We start from the raw sequence: 18,028 nt of genomic DNA, 5'->3' as shown, positions 1-18,028 counted from the left end.
GATAAGGCCTTAGTAAATATAGGAATTAAAGCGAAGCCTTAAAAGATTCTAAAACTAGGAACGATTAAGGACTTTAACGGATTACGTATTATAATTTACGCTAAGGGATACGGAGTCTCCGTAACCTAAAAGGGATAGGTAGAGAAGCTAGAACCACTGGATCTAAAGGTACTAGACCTTACTAAAAAGTTCGTTAAGTAACGAGTAAGGGGAGCGTATATTGCCTCTATTTACTAGTCTAAGGCGGCCTTCGATTACTTTATAGTAGCCTAATATATTAACCTAGAGACTAAGGAGGCGAAACTCCTTAACACGAGAATTAAGTAGTAAATGGATAATAAGGATCGTAGGATTAGTTATGTAACCCTAAACCCTTAAGAACTCCGGGTATATATCTTCGTAGACGGGTCGTTTGCTAATAATACCGATATGAGTTCGTAAATCGGATATTTAGTCGTTCTAGGTAACGAAGAACCTACTACGGGGGATAATAAGCTTCGGATTACGGGTAATATTATATATTAGTCGTTTACTAAGTATAAAAGGATTACCCGTAACGTATTAGTAAGCGAGATCTATGGAATGGTATAAGGCTTTAACGTTAGATACGTTATCTACTATACGGTTAATACCGTCCTTAAACGTTTAGCGCTCCTAAAAGCGCTCCTAGTCCTATATACGGATTCGTTCTTACTATACCAGTACCTAGTATAGATAGGTAGTACTAACGAAAAGCGATTAATAATTAACCTAATGGCTTTGAGGTAGTTATATGAGAATAAGGAGATTAATGACATTCGATGGATCCACGGTAACTATAATCCCGCCGATATAATGACGAAAGTATTACTGAATAAAGCTATGAGGAGCTTAGTAGAGAATAATCGAATTAACCTTAGGCTAGAAGGTTAGGTAAAACGGGAATAAGTAGTTTATAATTAATTAATTGCGAAAAGAAAATAGAGTAAGTAATGGTTATTATATATCCATGTACCTAGCCGGCTATGGGTAGTACGTGTAATGGGCTGTGCCCATGGTAGGGCCCTGGCTAGTGCTAGGGCTTAGTACGTAACTAGTACCTACGGAGGATAAAGCCAGCTATTATAGGTGCGGCTTATACGGCGTACCTTTTCTTCCTTTTTCTCCTCGTTTAGCTTTAGTTTATTAACATACGGCTTTTACCTAGCAAATAGCTTTTAAAACCGTAATAAAAAGCTAGACTAACCTTCTTTTATCGTTTTACGGATTAGTATCTTAGCGAGCGGAATTAGCAATAAGAACGGCGATATAGTACTAAAGGAAGCGGTAGCTAGTAAAGTTAATAGTCGGAAAGGCGGTATTAGCTTTTGGATATACGCGCCGGTAGTACTTACGAAGAAGACCGACGAGATTAATATATCTTAGCACGAGGGATTAGTAGTAGGAAAGGCGATGTTAGCGTTTACGTCGGTTAAGTTAGTAATCGGAAAGGCGGTATTAGCTTTTAGATATACGCGCCGGTAGTAGTACCTACGGACGAGGACCGACATAAGATAACCCGAAGAAAACGACCGATATCCCCGAGAAAACGTAGATTTAAACGGTAATTTCGAGATAAGAACTACGAAAAATACGGCTAAAAACGGCGGAAAATTTTTTTCCGGAGAAAGATAGTAAAGCGCTAAAGCATAGCGCTCGTCGACGAATTAAGAATGCCCGAGGCGTAATATAAGGAAGGAACGGCGTTAGAATAGCGACGAAACGATAGGTTAAGCTAGGATAATAGTACTTCGATAAGGGCGCTAGCGGCGCTAGTAATAAACGGAAGGGCGCGCCTCCGCGCGCCCTTAGGCGGAGCCCTTTAGATTCCGCTAGCGGACGATAAACGATAGTCTTTAAACGAATAAAAACGGCGTACCTTAGCACGTCCTCCGGCGGAGCCTCGCGGCTCCGCTAGTAATACGGATAGGCCCCTAGCCTTTAAACGATAATAAACGAAAGGGCGCGTCTTAGTACGCCTTTAGGCGGAGCCCTAGTTCCGCTAGCGGACGATAAACGATAGTCTTTAAACGAATCGGACGGCGTATTCTAATACGTCCTTTAGCGGATCCGACGGAATCCGCTAACGGAAAATAAACGAGGGTCTTTAAACGGCGGTAAACGGACCGACGATCCCGTAGCTACGGGAGCTAGGCTAAACCTAGTAAGCGCTTATACGCGACTTCGTACGCGGGGCTTTAAAGCTTTACGGTTTAATAAGAGGATCGGGACTAACCCCGGGAAATAATAATACCCCGGGAAACGAAAATAATAGCCCGGAAAGCGGATAACGTAACCCGAAAGACGAAGACGGCGGCCTTAGGGGAATGGTATACCGGGGGGCTAGATAATACCCGGAACGCCGGTAGTACCCTAGGAGAAGAAGGAAGGGCTCTCGGGAGGGAGTAGTTACCGGGAAGGCGTACCCGGTAAGCGAAGAAACCCGGGAGACCTACGAAGGAAAAGAAAGAAGGAGAAAAAGGAGGAGATCCCGGGGAAGAGTAAGACCCGGGGAAAGAACGCCGGGGGGCTAAAGGCGCCCGGTATAGTACCCCGGGAAACGAAAGGCCCCGGGAAGAAAACGGCGAAGGAGGAGACCTCGGGGTATAATATAACCGCCGGAAAGGAAAGGAAGGAGGCTATACCCGGGGGATATTAATACCCCGGGAAACGTACGAACGAAAGAAGGCCTAGGGATATATTAATACCTTAAACGGCGGAAGTAGTAACCCGGGAAGCGAGTAGCGTATCCCGGGGAACGGAGGTAGTACCTAAGGATACGGTACGTATCCTAAGGCGCGAAGAAAACGGGTTAGGTTATTAGGGCTAAACGCCGAAGAAAAAGGGCGGCAGGGCGTACTTTTTTTTTTCCGGGAGGAGACCTTATATAATAAGCTATGCCTATAGTAAGGCCCTAGCTAGTACCAGGGCTTAATACGTAACCAGTACCTACGGAGGATAAGGCTAGCTATTATAGGTACGGCCTATACGGCGTACCTTTTCTTCCTTTTTCTCCTCGTTTAGCTTTAGTTCATTAACATACGGCTTTTACCTAGCGAATAGCTCTTAAAACCGTAATAGTACGTATAAGAGGCCTGCCCCCTAGGCCTTACGACTTAGGTAGAGACCTCGAAAGACAGACATTATAATATATATCGTCTTACTCCAAGCTTTTATATTATTTTGTTTACTTTGCTTTATATTATACGTACGTACCTACCAACAGGGGTAGTAGCGGTAACGGTATTAGATTAACTAATTAAAAACTGCCATGTAGGCACTGGTAAAAAACGAAGGCGAAACCGGGTAAAACGGGCATAGCTCCTTTAAAAGAAATAACTAAGAAACGAGAACAGGGATTCCTACTGATCGGCGAATGAGCTTTCAGGTAAGTTAATCAAAAGCTAATGGGAAGGCGTGGGTTATTAAGATAGTCGCCATGGTTGTCTACCCTCCCTATTGATCCAGCTACCTAAAAAGGCTTAATCCGAAAGCCACGAAAAACGGCTCTGGAGCTACGAAAACAGCTCCTGATCAATTGAAAAACAAGAAATCTCCTGATCGTTGTATCCTTAACCTATTAACTGCAAAACGGTCGATTAAAAGGTCGCTCCTAAGGCTGAGGTAAGGACGAGCTACTAAGTGGTCGCCACTAAACAGGAGCAGCGTAGGTACGCTAACGGAGGTACGAAACAAGGACTACCCAACTACTAATAACTGGCCCAGTGCCGATTAACCTAAGATTATAGCTATAAATAGCTGTAATCGGTTAATCGGCTAGCTAAAAACGGCAGCTGGGAAAGGAAAAAAAGAAAGAGAGAAAGAGAGACTAGAAACGGGTAACGAGGATAGCTAGAAAGGTATGGCAAGAAACGAGTAAATGGCTATAGGTCGTAATAGCTATAGGTCTAAGTCTAATTAATGAAAATATAAGTACGCGACTCATATAAATAGACATCGAAAAGGCTACGTAGCTTAGATCTACCGCACCACTATAATATACAATGTAAAGTTTTTTGAAACTATACTAACAGTTTCCCATATAATTTATTAGTAAATTTGTTAACTGTGCTCTATATCGGCCTCTTTACTTATTTTTTTTAAAGTAATGAAGTAGGTTCATTACCTAATTCTTTATATTATAAATAGAAGAATAGCTAGTATGAAGTAATTTTATTTTTATTTTCTGATTTCGTTTTTATTTAATTTATTATTTTATAAAAAACTACGTTTTTAAATAGGTTAAAACTTTTTAAAATCGTACCTATTTTCATAGTAAGAATTCTACTTTTCCGACAGCCTTATTTTTCTATACAAAAAGGTTTTAAAAAAGAAAATTAAAAATTAATATTTTTAAAACTTATTTAATTTAATAAAAATTAAAAAAAGAAAAAGACAAAAGATAACGTAATATTAACCATTCTTTTATTTATAATATAAAGAATTATTATATATAACTTCTTATATTATAGTGGTGCGGTGAGACTAGGCTACGTAGCCTTTTGGATATATATTTATATGAGTCTCGCATTCATATTTTCATCAGTTAAACTTAGACCTATAGACATCACGACCTTCAGTATTTACTCCTTTCTTGCCATGCCTTTCTAGCTTCATCTTATCCTTCTCTTCTAGTCTTTCCCAGCTGCCGTTTCAGCTGGCCGATCAACCGACTACAGCTGTTTACAGCTGTAACCTAGGTTGATCGGCACTGGGCTAGTTGTTGGCAGTTGGGCAGTCCTTTTCTCGTGCCTCCATCACAGCGTGCCCACGCTGCTCCTGTTCATTACGTAAGTAAATTTCAGATTTTTCCGATTTTTTCGTGGCTTTTTATGAGGATAAATCGTTTGTATGTAAACCTATATAAAATACTCGGCTCGCGAAGGGGTGGCTCGCAGAGTGGTACCCTAACTTAACCCACATCGCACTATGACAACTAATCCCCAGATCAGTAGGTTACTTAACGAAGGATAGGTTCAATTCCTAACAGCGCTACTCGGTAGTCTTCGCTACTTAGCTCATCTTCCCCCCCTCTCCGACATCATCCGCGAGCATCCCATCGGGAACGGCCTTGATGCCTTTCGCTCCTCGTTCGAGTCGAGATGCCGAGGCCTCGGGATCTCGCGCGCGGCAGACGCGCTTGATCACATTGACGAAAAAGGTACATAATAAATATTGACGTGACTGATGACCTTATCTCGTGCTGACGAACAATTGCACAGAACTCCAGAACCTAGCTCTCGGTCTTTTATCGGCGCTTCAGCTTACTCCTGCCTCTCATTTTCTCCCCTCTAGGCTAGGGGGAAAACCTATCTTCAGCGATCTGCTGAGCCTCAATTCCGCCATTTTGTCCAATGATTTCAACCTCACCCGCATTAAGCCTCTCCTAAGAGCCGCCCTCGCCGACGACGCAGATGATACCCTCATCTGGAATCACGTTCACAAAGCCGCTGCCGAATCTACCCCGCCTCCCCAGTCGATCGTATCTTCATTCCAGACGCCGTGGCTTCACAATACGGGCAGCTTCGCTAATTCGTCCGAATACCGTCGAGATATAGACAGGGTCCTCAAGTTGGAGCTCGGTCTTCTCTATGTCGGACGCCCCCAATTCCGCAAGACATTTTTCGGACGTGTCACGGATCTCGAGATTGCCTCGGAAGCCGGGCGGCAGCTCCGTGGAGTTCGAGGACGTACTCTTCTACATCTGCCTACCCGACTTGGACAACTTCAAGGAATATGTGCATAATGAAATGTGGAGGTTATTCCGATGGCTGAAGAGCCGAAATATCGGGTTTATCAAGAGCCTAGACATCCCAGATAGCACAACTAACCCCATGTGCGACGCCCTGCTGGAGGAAGCTGTCTTCGATAAGTTCGAGATGGGTAAGCTAAACTGGCGGAAGCTCGACATCAACCTCGACATCTTGACAAGATGTCAACACGCAGCGACGCTCATTGAGATCACTCTCTACTCTAGTGGCAATTGGAGTGTCTTATATAATTTGTCAAGTAGGGAGGATCAGCCTTTATAAGCCTGCATACTACAAGTCGTAGAATGTAGGCGTCTACGTTTTTCGCGGCATAGGGCCTAGCTAGGCTGTAAAATGTAAGTTCGCCTCCTGTTGCTCCTACTTTTCTTATGCGCAAACTAAGTCGCATTTGTCGTCTACCTTCGTGATGTGGCGCAGACGGATCTTCTAGTCGTCGCTGACGCGGATGGGAACAGCTCCAGAAAGTAACTATCGCCATCGTCTGGCTTCACCCCGCATACGTATGTACTCAATTAGTCTACAAGCCACCTTGCTATCAAAGCTTCCGCTGACGAGTCGCCGACTGGTGTGTTGCGTTGGTTGCCTGTAATTAGGATGAGAAATTGCAGCAGCGCCATAGGTCCCTCTCGGAGGCATACGCGGAGAGGTTATATAAGGCTTCCGAGAACCTTCCTGGATACGACTTCAAAGTAACTATAAGGCGGAGAATGGGCTTTCTCGATAGGTCTGTTTGAACCAAAGAACGGGCCTGTGGTCCCGAAGTGGGTTATCATCCCCCACAGGAGGCTTTGCCGTCCCCTAATATAGTACGCTCACCTCGATACAGTCTGAAGCTCTACGATCATCTTACCCATTGTCACAGCTTCCTTGAGAAGCTCAGGAACCCGGACACGGAGAAGAATAACACGCTCGAGCATGTTAAGAATAGGTTCATCGAACTCAGCTCGCACACGCTGAGCGGTACGCCCGACAAAAGGATCAAGGTTGCCGTAATTGATCACGGGGCGGATAGAATCAGATCATCGGTGAACAGTAAAATCGCTAAGGGCATCTCCTTTGTTACGGGCGGCGCCGAGAATGGTGATAGGATCCTGCCGTGGTGGATGGCTGCGGATCCGCACGGGACACAGATGGCGTCGCTGATCTCGAGGGCGAACCCTTTCTGTCGATTATACATAGCCCGCGTCGGGAAGGGTCGTAGAGGCATCTACCAGGGGACGGTGACCGTGGCTGCTACGGACCGGTACAGGCATCGCCGGCCTATGTCGGCGAGCGGTGTGAAGGTTCTCGTGCCCGGCGATAACGTGCTCGCCGATGGGCCTTTGTACATGGAGAAGTACGCCAGCGGGGCGGTGTCGGGCTCGTCGGTGGGGATAGCATTCACGGCGGGGATCGCCTCGATGGTACTCGCCTTTAACGTCAAGAACGAGAAAGACTTTCGAGACTCTTATACGCAGGGGGGGATCATGCGCGTCTTCGATAAGATATAGGGAGACAGCGAGCTGACAGGAACCCGGCTGGCCGGGCTCTTCCCAGGAAGTCCCGACACGGCCGACAGCAATAACGAATATGGGGAGACGTTGAAGGAGGCGTGGCAGCTCAGTCAATTTCCGAGGATCGTGAAAAAGGGGTGAACCCGAGTATACAGAAGACCAGCCCAGATAATCCCCTGTACTCTACCCCAAAGCGGGTTACTGTCAGAATAGGTATGTGGTAGTAGTAGTAGTAGTAGTAACTAGCATTCCAGGCCTCCCCACTTCGGGAGACCGTAGAGCTTAGAATACTAAGTAATCCTATCCTTCGGGGAAGCCGTGAGGTGAAACCTTACCAATTGATCACTAATTGATGATATACGCCGAAGCACTTCGCGCTTCTCGATTACATTTTTGCTGTATATAAGCAGAAACATAGGAACCTATCCGAAGGCCAGGTAAGTTGACACTTGAGCATATACCTACCCTACACTGCTGGCTGTGCCGTGCCGCGCTGCGCTATATTCGGACGTCACAGCTTGAAACAACGCGTCAACCAATCGGCCATTCTAAAGCCGATATCATCGTACGCAGCGGAGCGAAACAGATCGGAGTCAAGGCTAGAGACCGGATAGGCTGAGACGAAACGGATACCAATCTAATGTCTCTCCAATTTAAACTAGCCAGCGGAAAAAAAAACTCTCTATGACTTCACCAAAATACCTCCGCAGAGACGAACGGAAATCCTCTTGTTGACCGAGTATCCTCCCACTCCTCGACCCACAGGACGACAGCTCGGCGCGAGATCAGTACGGCTTCTGGCCGGTGAAGTTTCCGGGGGGCGAGTATCTGCCGACGATGTAGACGCCGCCCTTGGCGTCCTTGGCCGCGGCCATGCCGAGCTTGGTGGTCGACTTCCACAAGCATTGCGCTGGGAGGTAGGAGAAGGGGGCGGGACGCGTTAGCAGAGACTCCAGAGACGAGGACGCGATACCGCCGTGCTCGGCCGACTTACTGTAGTGCCCGTACGACCCGAAATCGCCCTGCCCGATCGGCTGGCCGCGGTAGTTCTTCTCCTCGTCGAGCCACATCTTGGTGCCCAGGAGCAGCGGGGTCTGGCTGGAGCCGGATGACCTGCAGACCACGCGGGTTAGTCAGACCCGTCGGCTCCTGCTCGGTGTGCGCGTTCTCTTACCATGCGAGGTTCTCGCCCTGGTTGGGCCGCTGGTCGCCGCGGGAGTGCTCGAGCCGCCCGATCCGCGCCAGGTGGTTCGCGTAGTCTTGCGCGTTCTTGGCCAGCTGCCCGTCCCAGGCCAGCGCCGGCACCCCCTTGCCCCGCCGCTTCGCGTTGTGCGCGTCCAGCGCCTTCTGCTGGTCCGGGCTCAGCGCCGCCGCGATGCCGAACACCTCCTCCTCGCCGCCGTTGGTGGCGGCCGAGGCGGACAGGAACGCCGTGTCGTCGGGGTCGTGTGCCACGGCGCTGCCAGTCTTGGACTCCACTGCCTCTTCCTCTTCGTCCTTCTTCTCCTCGTCCTTCTTCTCTTCGCCGTTTTTCTCTCCGTCCTTTTTCTCCTCGTCCTTCTTTTCTTCTTCCCTCTTCTCTTCCTCGAGGACCCCTGCGTCCAGAGAAATGAACACGTTCTCGAACGCGCCGGCCTGGCCGGGAAGCTTCAGGGGCTGCTGGTGGACGTACATCTTGCCCAGCTCCGTGAAGTTGCCGTTGCCGTCCATGAGCTGGGCCGCCGGGCTGACGAAGCTGTCGGCGACCTTGCGCTGGAAGTCGAACAGGCCGTACTCGAACACCCAGTCCTGGCTGTCGAGCCAGTTGCAGACCTTGACGGTGAAGGCCAGGACCGCCTTGTAGTCGCGGTCGATGCACGCGATCTCGGTCACCATCTTGGGAACGCATTAGCCACGCACCGCCTCTCGCGTTGAATGCATGTGTCTACTTACGACTTTATGCTTGGGCCACTTGTTGTGCATGTCCTGGATGTACTTGATCGCATCGTCGGCCCTCTTCGAGTAGTAGTGCAGACAGAGGTAGTCCGGGGGGTCGTTGGCCACAAGGGACATGAACCTCTCGATCCACTTTCGACCATTGTCATCCTAGCAGAGAGGTTAGCTTGCGAAGTCTCGATAGGGTATGCTGACTCGGGGGCATACAGAGGCAACGGCCGGGGACCCGAGCTTCTTCCCCTTATTCCTCCTCAGGGGCAGCAGCTGGTTGTACCAGATGTCCTTTGCCTGTTCCGGGCTGATGCCGGCGCGCTCAGGCTCGTTGAAGAAGAGGATGATAGGGTACTTGGTATTTTGGATGATGTTCCAATCCCCACCCCTTGTGTTCTCCAGAACGCGGACCATAGGCCGGAACGGCGCCCGGTCCTTGAGCTCAGGAGGAACCCACGCATTCCAGTTGACGACGGAGGCAACCGGGCTCTGGCCACCGAAGGGGACCTGGTTGATCTTGTCTGGAATGCCAGGATTTCCTCCTCCCCCGGTGTTGGTCCAGTCCCAGAGGATCTGCCGCTTCTTGATGACCATTTCGGGATAGTGATGCAAAGATCTGTCAAAAATCTTATAAGGGAAATGCTTCAGGGGGTTTCTTCTTAGTGTTTAAGTGCCTTGATCTTAGTGTTTGCAAAGACACATCAGCTAGCTATGAAGATACTCTTATATATTCGAGAGGTCATCACACTCATGTACGACTATGGGCGCACGTGGGCCGGGCTGAGGTGAGGCAAAGGCACACCCCAAGCTGACACCGAAGGGATGAACCCTTGGAATTTGGGCTAGACCATGTCGAGCGCATACGCCAGCAAGTGAATCGGATTGGCATGGCGCGATGCAGACTACCGAGTTAGCTAATATTATCGGTTGAACTGGCTGCCTCCGATCCCTCTAAAATCTCAGCTTGGTTTATTACCTCCTGTAGTTTGTAGGAGCACATGTCCCCGCGTAACCCGCCCTCCGCCGTTTCTTGCCGACTTCAGTAGTAAGCTATTAGATATGTAGCGGTTAAGGAGAGGCAATAACTGCTGACTTGAGTAACATATCTCGACCAGTGAGAGTATTTGAGATTTTGTTATATAACTTTCCATCGCTGGCTGGTTGTGTTGATCTGGTTCGTCATCTCACCATCCAATTGGGGAATATTGGAAAATTCGGGTAGTGTATTAGTTGACTCTTGTTGGTCGAGTTCACCTAAGGTGGCCCACTTGCTGACCATGGAGTTCTATACTTGGCACCGGGACGGTGAGAAGGTAAGAAATAAAATCCTAGCTTCGCAACCTCGGATGATCATGGGATATTGGATACTTGGGGTGACATAATCAATTGAGAATGACTTCGTTGCACAATTGTCTAATTCGGGGCTGGGGCCAGATACAATAATATCGTCGAGGAGGAGTGGCTTTGACCAGTCCTCGCGATCCAACATCCAACTTCTGCGAAGACGGCAAGGGAATGCAAGGCACTAGGCTATTGCAACAGGTGTGCAACCTCAATGTCCATGCCATATTCCAATTTCGGTTGGTCAATGGGTCCTTGTTGGTAAGCTTAGTTACCGCCTATATCAATCCTCCGCGGCGGAGCCTTGTTCTTCTGACCTCCATATCGTAATATCGGATCTCGTGCCTGTAAGAAAGATACCTATTAGAGTCTGAAGTTAAACGTAGGACTTGGCTTGAACGTACGTGACTCTTCGGGCACCACAACAGGGTCAAGTTAGGTGGCTCAGTCCGGCTGCTAGTTGCCTCCGTGGGATTTCTCCTAACACGAATTCGTTTGAAGTCTGGCAGTATTGCCTCGCCCGTTTTATGGACACTGTTATTAACACATGGTCACATTTAGAGGGAACGTAGAAGGCATATGGTTATCAAAGTATAAAAGGGCCCCCATCACCTTCTCATTTACCAGGGACATCTGTAGAGCATCAGAGCAAAACTTGTAAAGACAATTATAGCGAATATGCATTACCTTCATATCAAGAACAGATCCAACCACCCCCAGACCTTCCAGTGTCATGGCTTCAACAAGGACAAGGACTTGACCATTCAGGCCAATGGCGAAGCTAGGATCGAAGCCCCGGATGGTACCAGCGGAGCCATCATTGCTGTCCACGACAACCAAATCGGCGAGCAATGCGAAATTACCAAGTGCGGCTACATGGGTAACGACACCATTGACATCAGCAACATTGTCGGGGCGGGCGGCAACATGACCTGCCAACAGGTTGGGGACCCCCCTGGAAAATTCAAGGGCCACGAGACTTTTATGCAGGCATGCAACCAAGCCTATCACAAGCTCCCCCAAGACAAGAAGAACCAACTCAAGGGCCACGTCTTCCTCGACAGCAAGGGAAACGTCAAGCGCATTGGCCCCCCGAAGAACTTCAGGCCCCTGGAGGAGTTCGTGAGAACCTTTGCGAATGGCCGCACCTACATTGGCGTTGGTGCTTGGTGAGTGCAGCCGATTTCTAATCACTTGAACTGCGGCTAATGTCGACTCAGGGGACCGCATGCTGGTAATCCTGCCGACAACGAGCAGAGCAAAGCTGGCAAAGGCAGTAAGGACATTCTCATCGTCTACAGCGTAAGCTCTTACCCTCGCCCAAGTGCACATCTTCCATCTCTTACACACGGTTCGCAGGACGGCAATGCTGCCCCCGACCCTTCCAAGCCGTTCACCGGCCAGTCGGTCGACGCGAACGCATTCACCGTACTGAGCGTAGCCCCGCAAGACGTGCTCGCGCTCGGCACGCCCGAGGAGGAGGCGGCGGCGGCGGCGAACGGCAACGGGGACGCGGCCAACGCCTTCGGGGTATTGGCGGCTGCGCCGCCGCTGGGGCCGGGGATCCAGCTGACGAACAAGTCGCCGCGGAAGAACACGTACTTCTTCTACGACAACTACTGGAACGGCAACGGGGAGGCGGGGGCGAACTTCGACCGGCCGCTGAAGCACGTCGAGGTGGGGCCGAACCAGACGGTGCACGTGGCGCTGGACGTCAAGTTCAAGGGCCGGGTGCAGCGCGGCGACCAGCTGCCGGCGACGTGGGGCGAGTTCCAGGTCCGCGCCGCCGACGACGGCCGCGCCCACGGCGACATCTCGCTGCAGCAGGGCTGCGACGGCGCGGCCACCGTCGCCGCCACCGACGGCTCCCGCGTGTCCAACGGCTTCACCCAGGACATCGTCAAGGGCGCCCCCGCCGCCGCCGTCGAGAAGAAGCCGAACGGCGAGCGCGCCCTCGCCAGCACCGAGGGCAACTGGAAGGGCCCTGGCAACCAGGCCGCGACCGACTGGGAGTACAAGCAGCTCGGCAGCGAGAAGGCGTACATCAAGGGCGGCTCCGGCGTCCCCGACGTCGCTAGCAAGAACAATTGCCTCCACTTCACCTTCTATGTTCCCTAGAGGCAGGGCGCGGACGTGGTACTGGTCCTAATTGCGGGAGCGCTGTCGGTCTGGGCGAACAAGGGAGGAGGGTAGAATGGAAGTGGCCGGATCGGCCCGAACAGGCCCGTTGGCAGGCCTAAAATAGAGCGACGGAACTGAGACAGGGAGGTAGGTCGGATGGTTACTATGGCAGGATGCTCTTGTAGGATATTATCTATTAGACTCAACCCTGGCAATCGTTTACTCACGCTGTCTGTCTGCGCTTCGAGGCCGAAAGCCGCCAAGCCCGACATGGACACCTTTCTTGTCGTATGCCGTGTGCCTATATGACTCCGATTCTATCAGCTTCAAGGTCTTATTAGTAGGTAGTTGTTGTCGCAATGTTGAACCTTGCCTTCACTAAGCGTAAGTAGTAACATTATACCCCACACCCTCTCGCCCCCCCATCGCGCGTTTCCTTGAATAGGGGTAAGGGATAAGGGGTTAAGGCTTGGCAGGGTGCCTTCGCAGCTTAACGCATTACCAAGCCTTCGCGGTTACGAGTTCGGCATCGAATACCTACCTATCGCCCGTAACAAGACGGTTTGAAATCGCTAAGGGGTCAATGTGCACATCTGCGGCTATGTCTACGTCGATGGAGTGTGAAGGAAGGGTTATCGTGTTGACCAAGTACCCCTTAACTCTACACACACCGAGGCTGTGAGTAACCAGGCTCTTTAACCCACTTCGGCCTGAACGTCCCTAGCCTCCCCCTTTTTTTCCTCGACCGCGCTCGCCTCAATTGTGCACGACGGCGTGCAGCCCGGGCAGGATCTCGAGGTCCTTCTTCGCGTAGGTGTACTTGCCGTCGTCGGAGATCTGGGCGGAGACGCGGGGGCGCTGCTGCTGGGTCTGGCGGGCCTTGACCCACTGCTCGGTGGTGAGGTGCTGGCCGAGGTCGGTGAAGGCGTTGGTGGTGAGGCCGAGGCGGCGCAGCAGGGGGCTGTTGGCGATGGGGTCGAGGACGACGTGGTTGTTGGGGCGGGCGAAGTAGAGGACGCCGAGGCGGTCGACGTGGGCCTGGTCCGGCGGCGGCGCGTGCACGCGGTGCACGCTCGACCGCACCAGCCCGCCCGTCAGCGCCGTCAGCGCGTCGCACGTGTTGATCGTGATCGTGCCGTCCTGCGGCCGCACCCACTTCCACGCCCCCGTCGCCGCGTTCTGCACCTGCAGCGCCGCCACCGGCTGCCGGAACAGCAGCGTCACCGTCCCCAGGTCCGTGTGCCCCGGCCCGTACAGGTCCGCCACCTTGCGGTTCTCCTCCGCGCTGCGCGCCGCGTAGTGCATGTACCGCAGGTGGTCCTCGCCCTTGGCGTCGTACAGGTGGTCGCGCACCAGCTGGTCCTCGTCTGGCAGCTCCAGCAGGATGGCGAAGAGCCGCAGCAGCTTGACGACGACCTCCTGGTGGCATTTCTGCTCGCGTTTCTCCACGTCAGCCTTTTCTGTGCGCCAGTCGCCCGGGGGAGGGGGGAGGGGGGCGGCGCTAATATTCAGCTGCTCATGCTGACCCTTGAGAAGCTCTCGATCTCCTGTATGTGCTCCTCGAGAACGGCAGGCTGCTTGCGCGGGTGGAAGCCGTCGAACTTTGGTATGTTATACACTTGGATGTTGTCCTTGACGCCATTGCCGAGGCTTTAGCCAGGACCGAAGATGCTAATATGTCAGCTTGGCTTGTCCTTCCGAGATACTCAGGGCTCCTTGGCACGGGCGTATCCGCTCACATCCGGTGACCTGCCGGCCTGTACCCGTTGTACTCGCCGCTCTCCAGGTCCTTCTGGTTGTAGAACTTCAGCTTCTCCTCGAGAGGGAGGGCGTAGAATTCCCGTCCCAGCGCGAACTGCCGGTCGACCTCCTCCTGGGGGATGTTGAAGTTCTTGACGTAGAAGAATCCTGGGCACGTCGAGTTAGATGGCTTGGAGCAACGCATATTATCGTAACGTCAATCGGTATGCGCATGTCTCGGTCTACGCACCAACGTTGCGAACTGCATGATCGAGCTGTTTCACGAGCTCTTCCTTGCCGCCCGGCTGATCGTACAGACTAAGGTCGAGAGTGACGAGGTCGGCCCAGTCAACTGACGGTAGAGAACTCGGAAGATCTTGATTAGAAGGTCGGTGCTACACGTCTCACGTACGGCTGAAGCTTACGATCTGCCTTGGTTACGGGCACGTGCTCGTAGCGGTCGATATCAACGCGCCCCGGCATGTTGTTGGGTTATACTGTCTCCGAACTTCAGATACAGGCGATTCCTGTGGAGGTCTCTTACAGCCAATTCGGGACTGTGGAGTTATACGCGTGTCTTATAAGTGCTCGCGTTCCGAGTACGGAAGCTTGACACAACCAATTCTCTCTCCCGTTCTCTATCTTCTCCTCACATCCCCAATTTATCATCCCACCTCGATGGATTTGGTCGAATAGGCGCTTTGTGCCGTCCACGTAGATAGCAGGCTGTCGGGGACGAACTGGGCCGATAGGCTACATTCTCCCGACATCTACCAATCGAGACACCCCGGGGCTATGGCGCAACTTGGAGTCGGTATTATGTGTGCGGGGTTGATGGTATATCCACGCGTGATGATTGAGCATTCACGTAGACCGTCGCGGTATCTCTGGCAGCTCTCCACCGTCTGGAGCGTACGGAGCGTACGGAGAGCACGCCATGCCAGCTTCGCCGCACCTCATCCTACTCCCGACGGGGCCAATGCGACGTCGCGAGGGAGCACCGCAGATAATCTGATAAGATCCCTCTATTCGTGTTGCAATTTCCTGTCTTGGCACAATGATCCTGCCAGAAAGCTCCTCAATGTTGCCATGCCAGGTTGTGTTGCCGTCACATCGACAGGCATGATGGGAGGTATCGCTCAACGGCAGGGTAATATTCTCCGTGTAAACCCATGCGAATAGGGTCCAGGCCGCCAACCGCTTCCTGGCAAATATGAGATCTGGTTGCCCCCGTATCATTGTAATAAATGAAAAGCCACCCAGGCTGCCTCCCAGCTCGCTATGATTCGAAACTGAGACGGACCTCATTGGATATTCCGCGAAAATGGCTGCAACGAAGGAGGGCCAGAAGCGGCTTTCCCTATTCGGCCTCATAAAAGAGATCTTCAATTGGTATCCCTCCAGTTACCCTGCAGCCGAGAGAAAGTAAGCAACCGTCTCTATGTCGAAACTCGGGAGACAATTGGTTATACGAGCAGAGCCACTGACGACTGTAGGCTGTTATTCAAGTTGGATCTTTCTATCCTAATATTTGCCTGTCTATGCTGTAAGCCAAGCCGCACTCACTGTTCAAAGGACTTTGAAACTCGACGGCTGACATGCTATCTACCCTGATATAGTCTTCGTGAAATTTCTAGGTAACCAGCATCCCTCCTCCACAAGTCCAAACGCAGCATGAGGCTTATTCCCCCTCTTGAACCTCGCTCGAAGACCAGACCAACATCAGCAATGCCTATGTCAGTGGTCTCAAGGAAGAGTTTGCTCTATACGGAAACGAGCTCAACTTCTTTAACGTCTGGTACTATGTGGCCTACGTCATCTTCCAGATCCCGGGCATGCTCCTGATATCGCGGCCTCAGCTGTGAGTACTCGATCTTCTGAGCCAGGTCGGCCTTCAAAAGAGGAGGGGAAAGGGAGAAGGGGATGTAGCTAACGGAGAAATGTAGGTCGCGTTGGCTGCTACCCGCCCTCGAGGTCCTCTGGGGCATCGTCACGTTTGCCCAGAGCCGCGTCACCAACGTTGAGCAGATCTACGCGTGTCGCTTCCTCATAGGCATGCTGGAGGCTCCCGTATTCGCCGGGACGCACTTCATCCTAGGTATCCACCAAGCCCTCCCCCTTCTTAGTTGCCCGTGCCCTGGTACTGATAAGACATAGGCTCCTGGTACAGCGGTCCCGAGCTCTTCAAGCGAGCCGGAACCTGGTTCATATGCAACCCGCTGGGGACCATGGTCAGCGGGTATCTGCAGGCCGCGGCGTACACAAATCTCTCTGGCGTGGGCGGGCTGTCAGGTTGGAGGTAAGTTTGGGTTTCAGCTTTTTCGTCCCATGCCGCATCGCCGCCCGCGGCCCATCGCGTGTGTGTGACTGACTCGTATGCGCCCCCGACGAAGGTGGCTCTTCATCATCGACGGCATATTCACCCTCCCGGTCGCCTTCATTGGCTTCGTCGTCTTCCCTGGGATACCGGACTCGCCGAAGCCGTTCTACTTCACCGACGGCGACATTGCGCTCGCCAAGGAGAGGCTAGCAAAGGCCAAGGTCCGGAAGCCGGGCAAGCTGGGGCTGGACGTCTTCAAGCGCACGCTTCGGCGCTGGCACATATGGATCTTCGTATTCTGCTACATGTAAGTGTCGTCCGCCCCTAATTCTCACGCCGTGTATGCCATTGACGTTAATCACCTTCCTAATCATCCTTCGATCTAGATGTATGATCATCTCCGGGTATCCGAACGCATACATGAACCTCTGGCTCAAGGATGAGGGCTACTCGGTCGTCCAGATCAACCAGCTCCCCACCGTCACGCATGCTATTAATATCGTGACGTCTTGGCTTGGCACCACTCTCGCTGCCATCTACCCTTCGTGGACCGTCTACACAGGGGCTACCGCGGGGATTGTGTTCTCCAACATATGTATGATCGTTTGGAGAATCCCGAAACCACTGATGTATGCAAGCCGCCCCCCCTTTTTCGTCACATGGCGGCCCTCACTCGACCTTCTCCCATGGACTAACTCCTTGACCGCAGGTTTGTATCATGGTACCTCTTCGGTTTGTCGGGGTGCTTAAGCCCCATCCTGTACTCTACCGTTAATACGGTGGTGAAAGCTGACTCAGAGGAGAGAGCACTCATCATGGTGAGCTTGGCCGTATTCATAACCAGCACCTCAGGTTATGTGCAGTTCTAATGGAATGTAGGGAGCGATGATGACCTTTGGCTACTCGTTTTACATCTGGGTCCCTTTGCTGCTGTTCCCGACAGTCGGCCCCAACGGCGCGCCTAGGTGGCGGGTCGGTTGGCCCGTCGCGCTCGTCTTCCACGTACTACTATGGGCCGGGTTCGTCGCGGCCATTCTGCTTCATCGCCGAAAGTGAGACTTGGCCTGGGACCCTTTCTGAGACTTGAGTCATGTTACTAACACGCTTCAACAGGTCTACGGATAATGACGAAGCGGAAGAGGCAGAGAGTTCATCGGCGGAGGATCCGGTACTGGTTGAGACCAATCCGCAGATCAAAGACTAAAGCGGTTTCCTCTCACGTCCTAAGGCGTCCCAAAACCGCGGAGGCTTGCTCGCCGTCAAATCTTCATGAAATGAATTCTTCATAATGGTAAATA

At 51.7% G+C, this 18,028-nt stretch overlaps 5 protein-coding genes across 5 annotated transcripts; 3 read left to right on the top strand and 2 right to left on the bottom strand.

Moving 5' to 3' along the window:
• Window positions 1–4,947: 4,947 nt before the first annotated feature.
• On the top strand, window positions 4,948–7,279 carry GGS23DRAFT_596472 (uncharacterized protein; the record flags this gene model as incomplete). The annotated part of the gene is made up of 7 exons (XM_051518484.1): window positions 4,948–4,969; window positions 5,036–5,179; window positions 5,241–5,611; window positions 5,679–6,008; window positions 6,245–6,289; window positions 6,383–6,513; window positions 6,616–7,279. 7 exons carry the CDS (start codon window positions 4,948–4,950, stop codon window positions 7,277–7,279), a joined length of 1,707 nt encoding a protein of 568 aa, XP_051372701.1.
• Window positions 7,280–8,067: 788 nt separating this feature from the next.
• On the bottom strand, window positions 8,068–9,802 carry GGS23DRAFT_604913 (glycoside hydrolase family 128 protein; the record flags this gene model as incomplete). Its single annotated transcript, XM_051519678.1, has 5 exons — window positions 8,068–8,192; window positions 8,277–8,395; window positions 8,457–9,157; window positions 9,215–9,367; window positions 9,425–9,802. The coding sequence occupies 5 exons, from the start codon at window positions 9,800–9,802 to the stop codon at window positions 8,068–8,070; spliced, it is 1,476 nt and encodes a 491-aa protein (XP_051372700.1).
• Window positions 9,803–11,227: 1,425 nt separating this feature from the next.
• On the top strand, window positions 11,228–13,184 carry GGS23DRAFT_620879 (uncharacterized protein; the record flags this gene model as incomplete). Its single annotated transcript, XM_051521138.1, has 3 exons — window positions 11,228–11,718; window positions 11,770–11,851; window positions 11,909–13,184. 3 exons carry the CDS (start codon window positions 11,228–11,230, stop codon window positions 12,665–12,667), a joined length of 1,332 nt encoding a protein of 443 aa, XP_051372699.1. The 3' UTR covers window positions 12,668–13,184.
• GGS23DRAFT_523683 (Clavaminate synthase-like protein) lies at window positions 13,185–15,260 on the bottom strand. The gene is made up of 5 exons (XM_051514675.1): window positions 14,836–15,260; window positions 14,661–14,762; window positions 14,410–14,578; window positions 14,197–14,320; window positions 13,185–14,101 (listed from the first exon to the last, which is right to left on the bottom strand). Exons 1-5 carry the CDS (start codon window positions 14,891–14,893, stop codon window positions 13,427–13,429), a joined length of 1,128 nt encoding a protein of 375 aa, XP_051372698.1. The 5' UTR covers window positions 14,894–15,260; the 3' UTR covers window positions 13,185–13,426.
• Window positions 15,261–15,734: 474 nt separating this feature from the next.
• On the top strand, window positions 15,735–17,786 carry GGS23DRAFT_604910 (MFS general substrate transporter; the record flags this gene model as incomplete). The annotated part of the gene is made up of 10 exons (XM_051519677.1): window positions 15,735–15,835; window positions 15,907–15,956; window positions 16,030–16,047; window positions 16,121–16,271; window positions 16,357–16,508; window positions 16,568–16,709; window positions 16,804–17,037; window positions 17,117–17,359; window positions 17,440–17,548; window positions 17,610–17,786. 10 exons carry the CDS (start codon window positions 15,735–15,737, stop codon window positions 17,784–17,786), a joined length of 1,377 nt encoding a protein of 458 aa, XP_051372697.1.
• Window positions 17,787–18,028: the final 242 nt, after the last annotated feature.

The sequence above is a fragment of the Durotheca rogersii genome, assembly GCF_024521655.1.
Source record: "Durotheca rogersii strain YMJ 92031201 chromosome Unknown GGS23scaffold_8, whole genome shotgun sequence".
Taxonomy (NCBI): domain Eukaryota; kingdom Fungi; phylum Ascomycota; class Sordariomycetes; order Xylariales; family Xylariaceae; genus Durotheca; species Durotheca rogersii.
The sequence above is the reverse complement of the archived record's forward strand: the minus strand, read 5'-3'. Positions and strand labels throughout refer to the sequence as shown.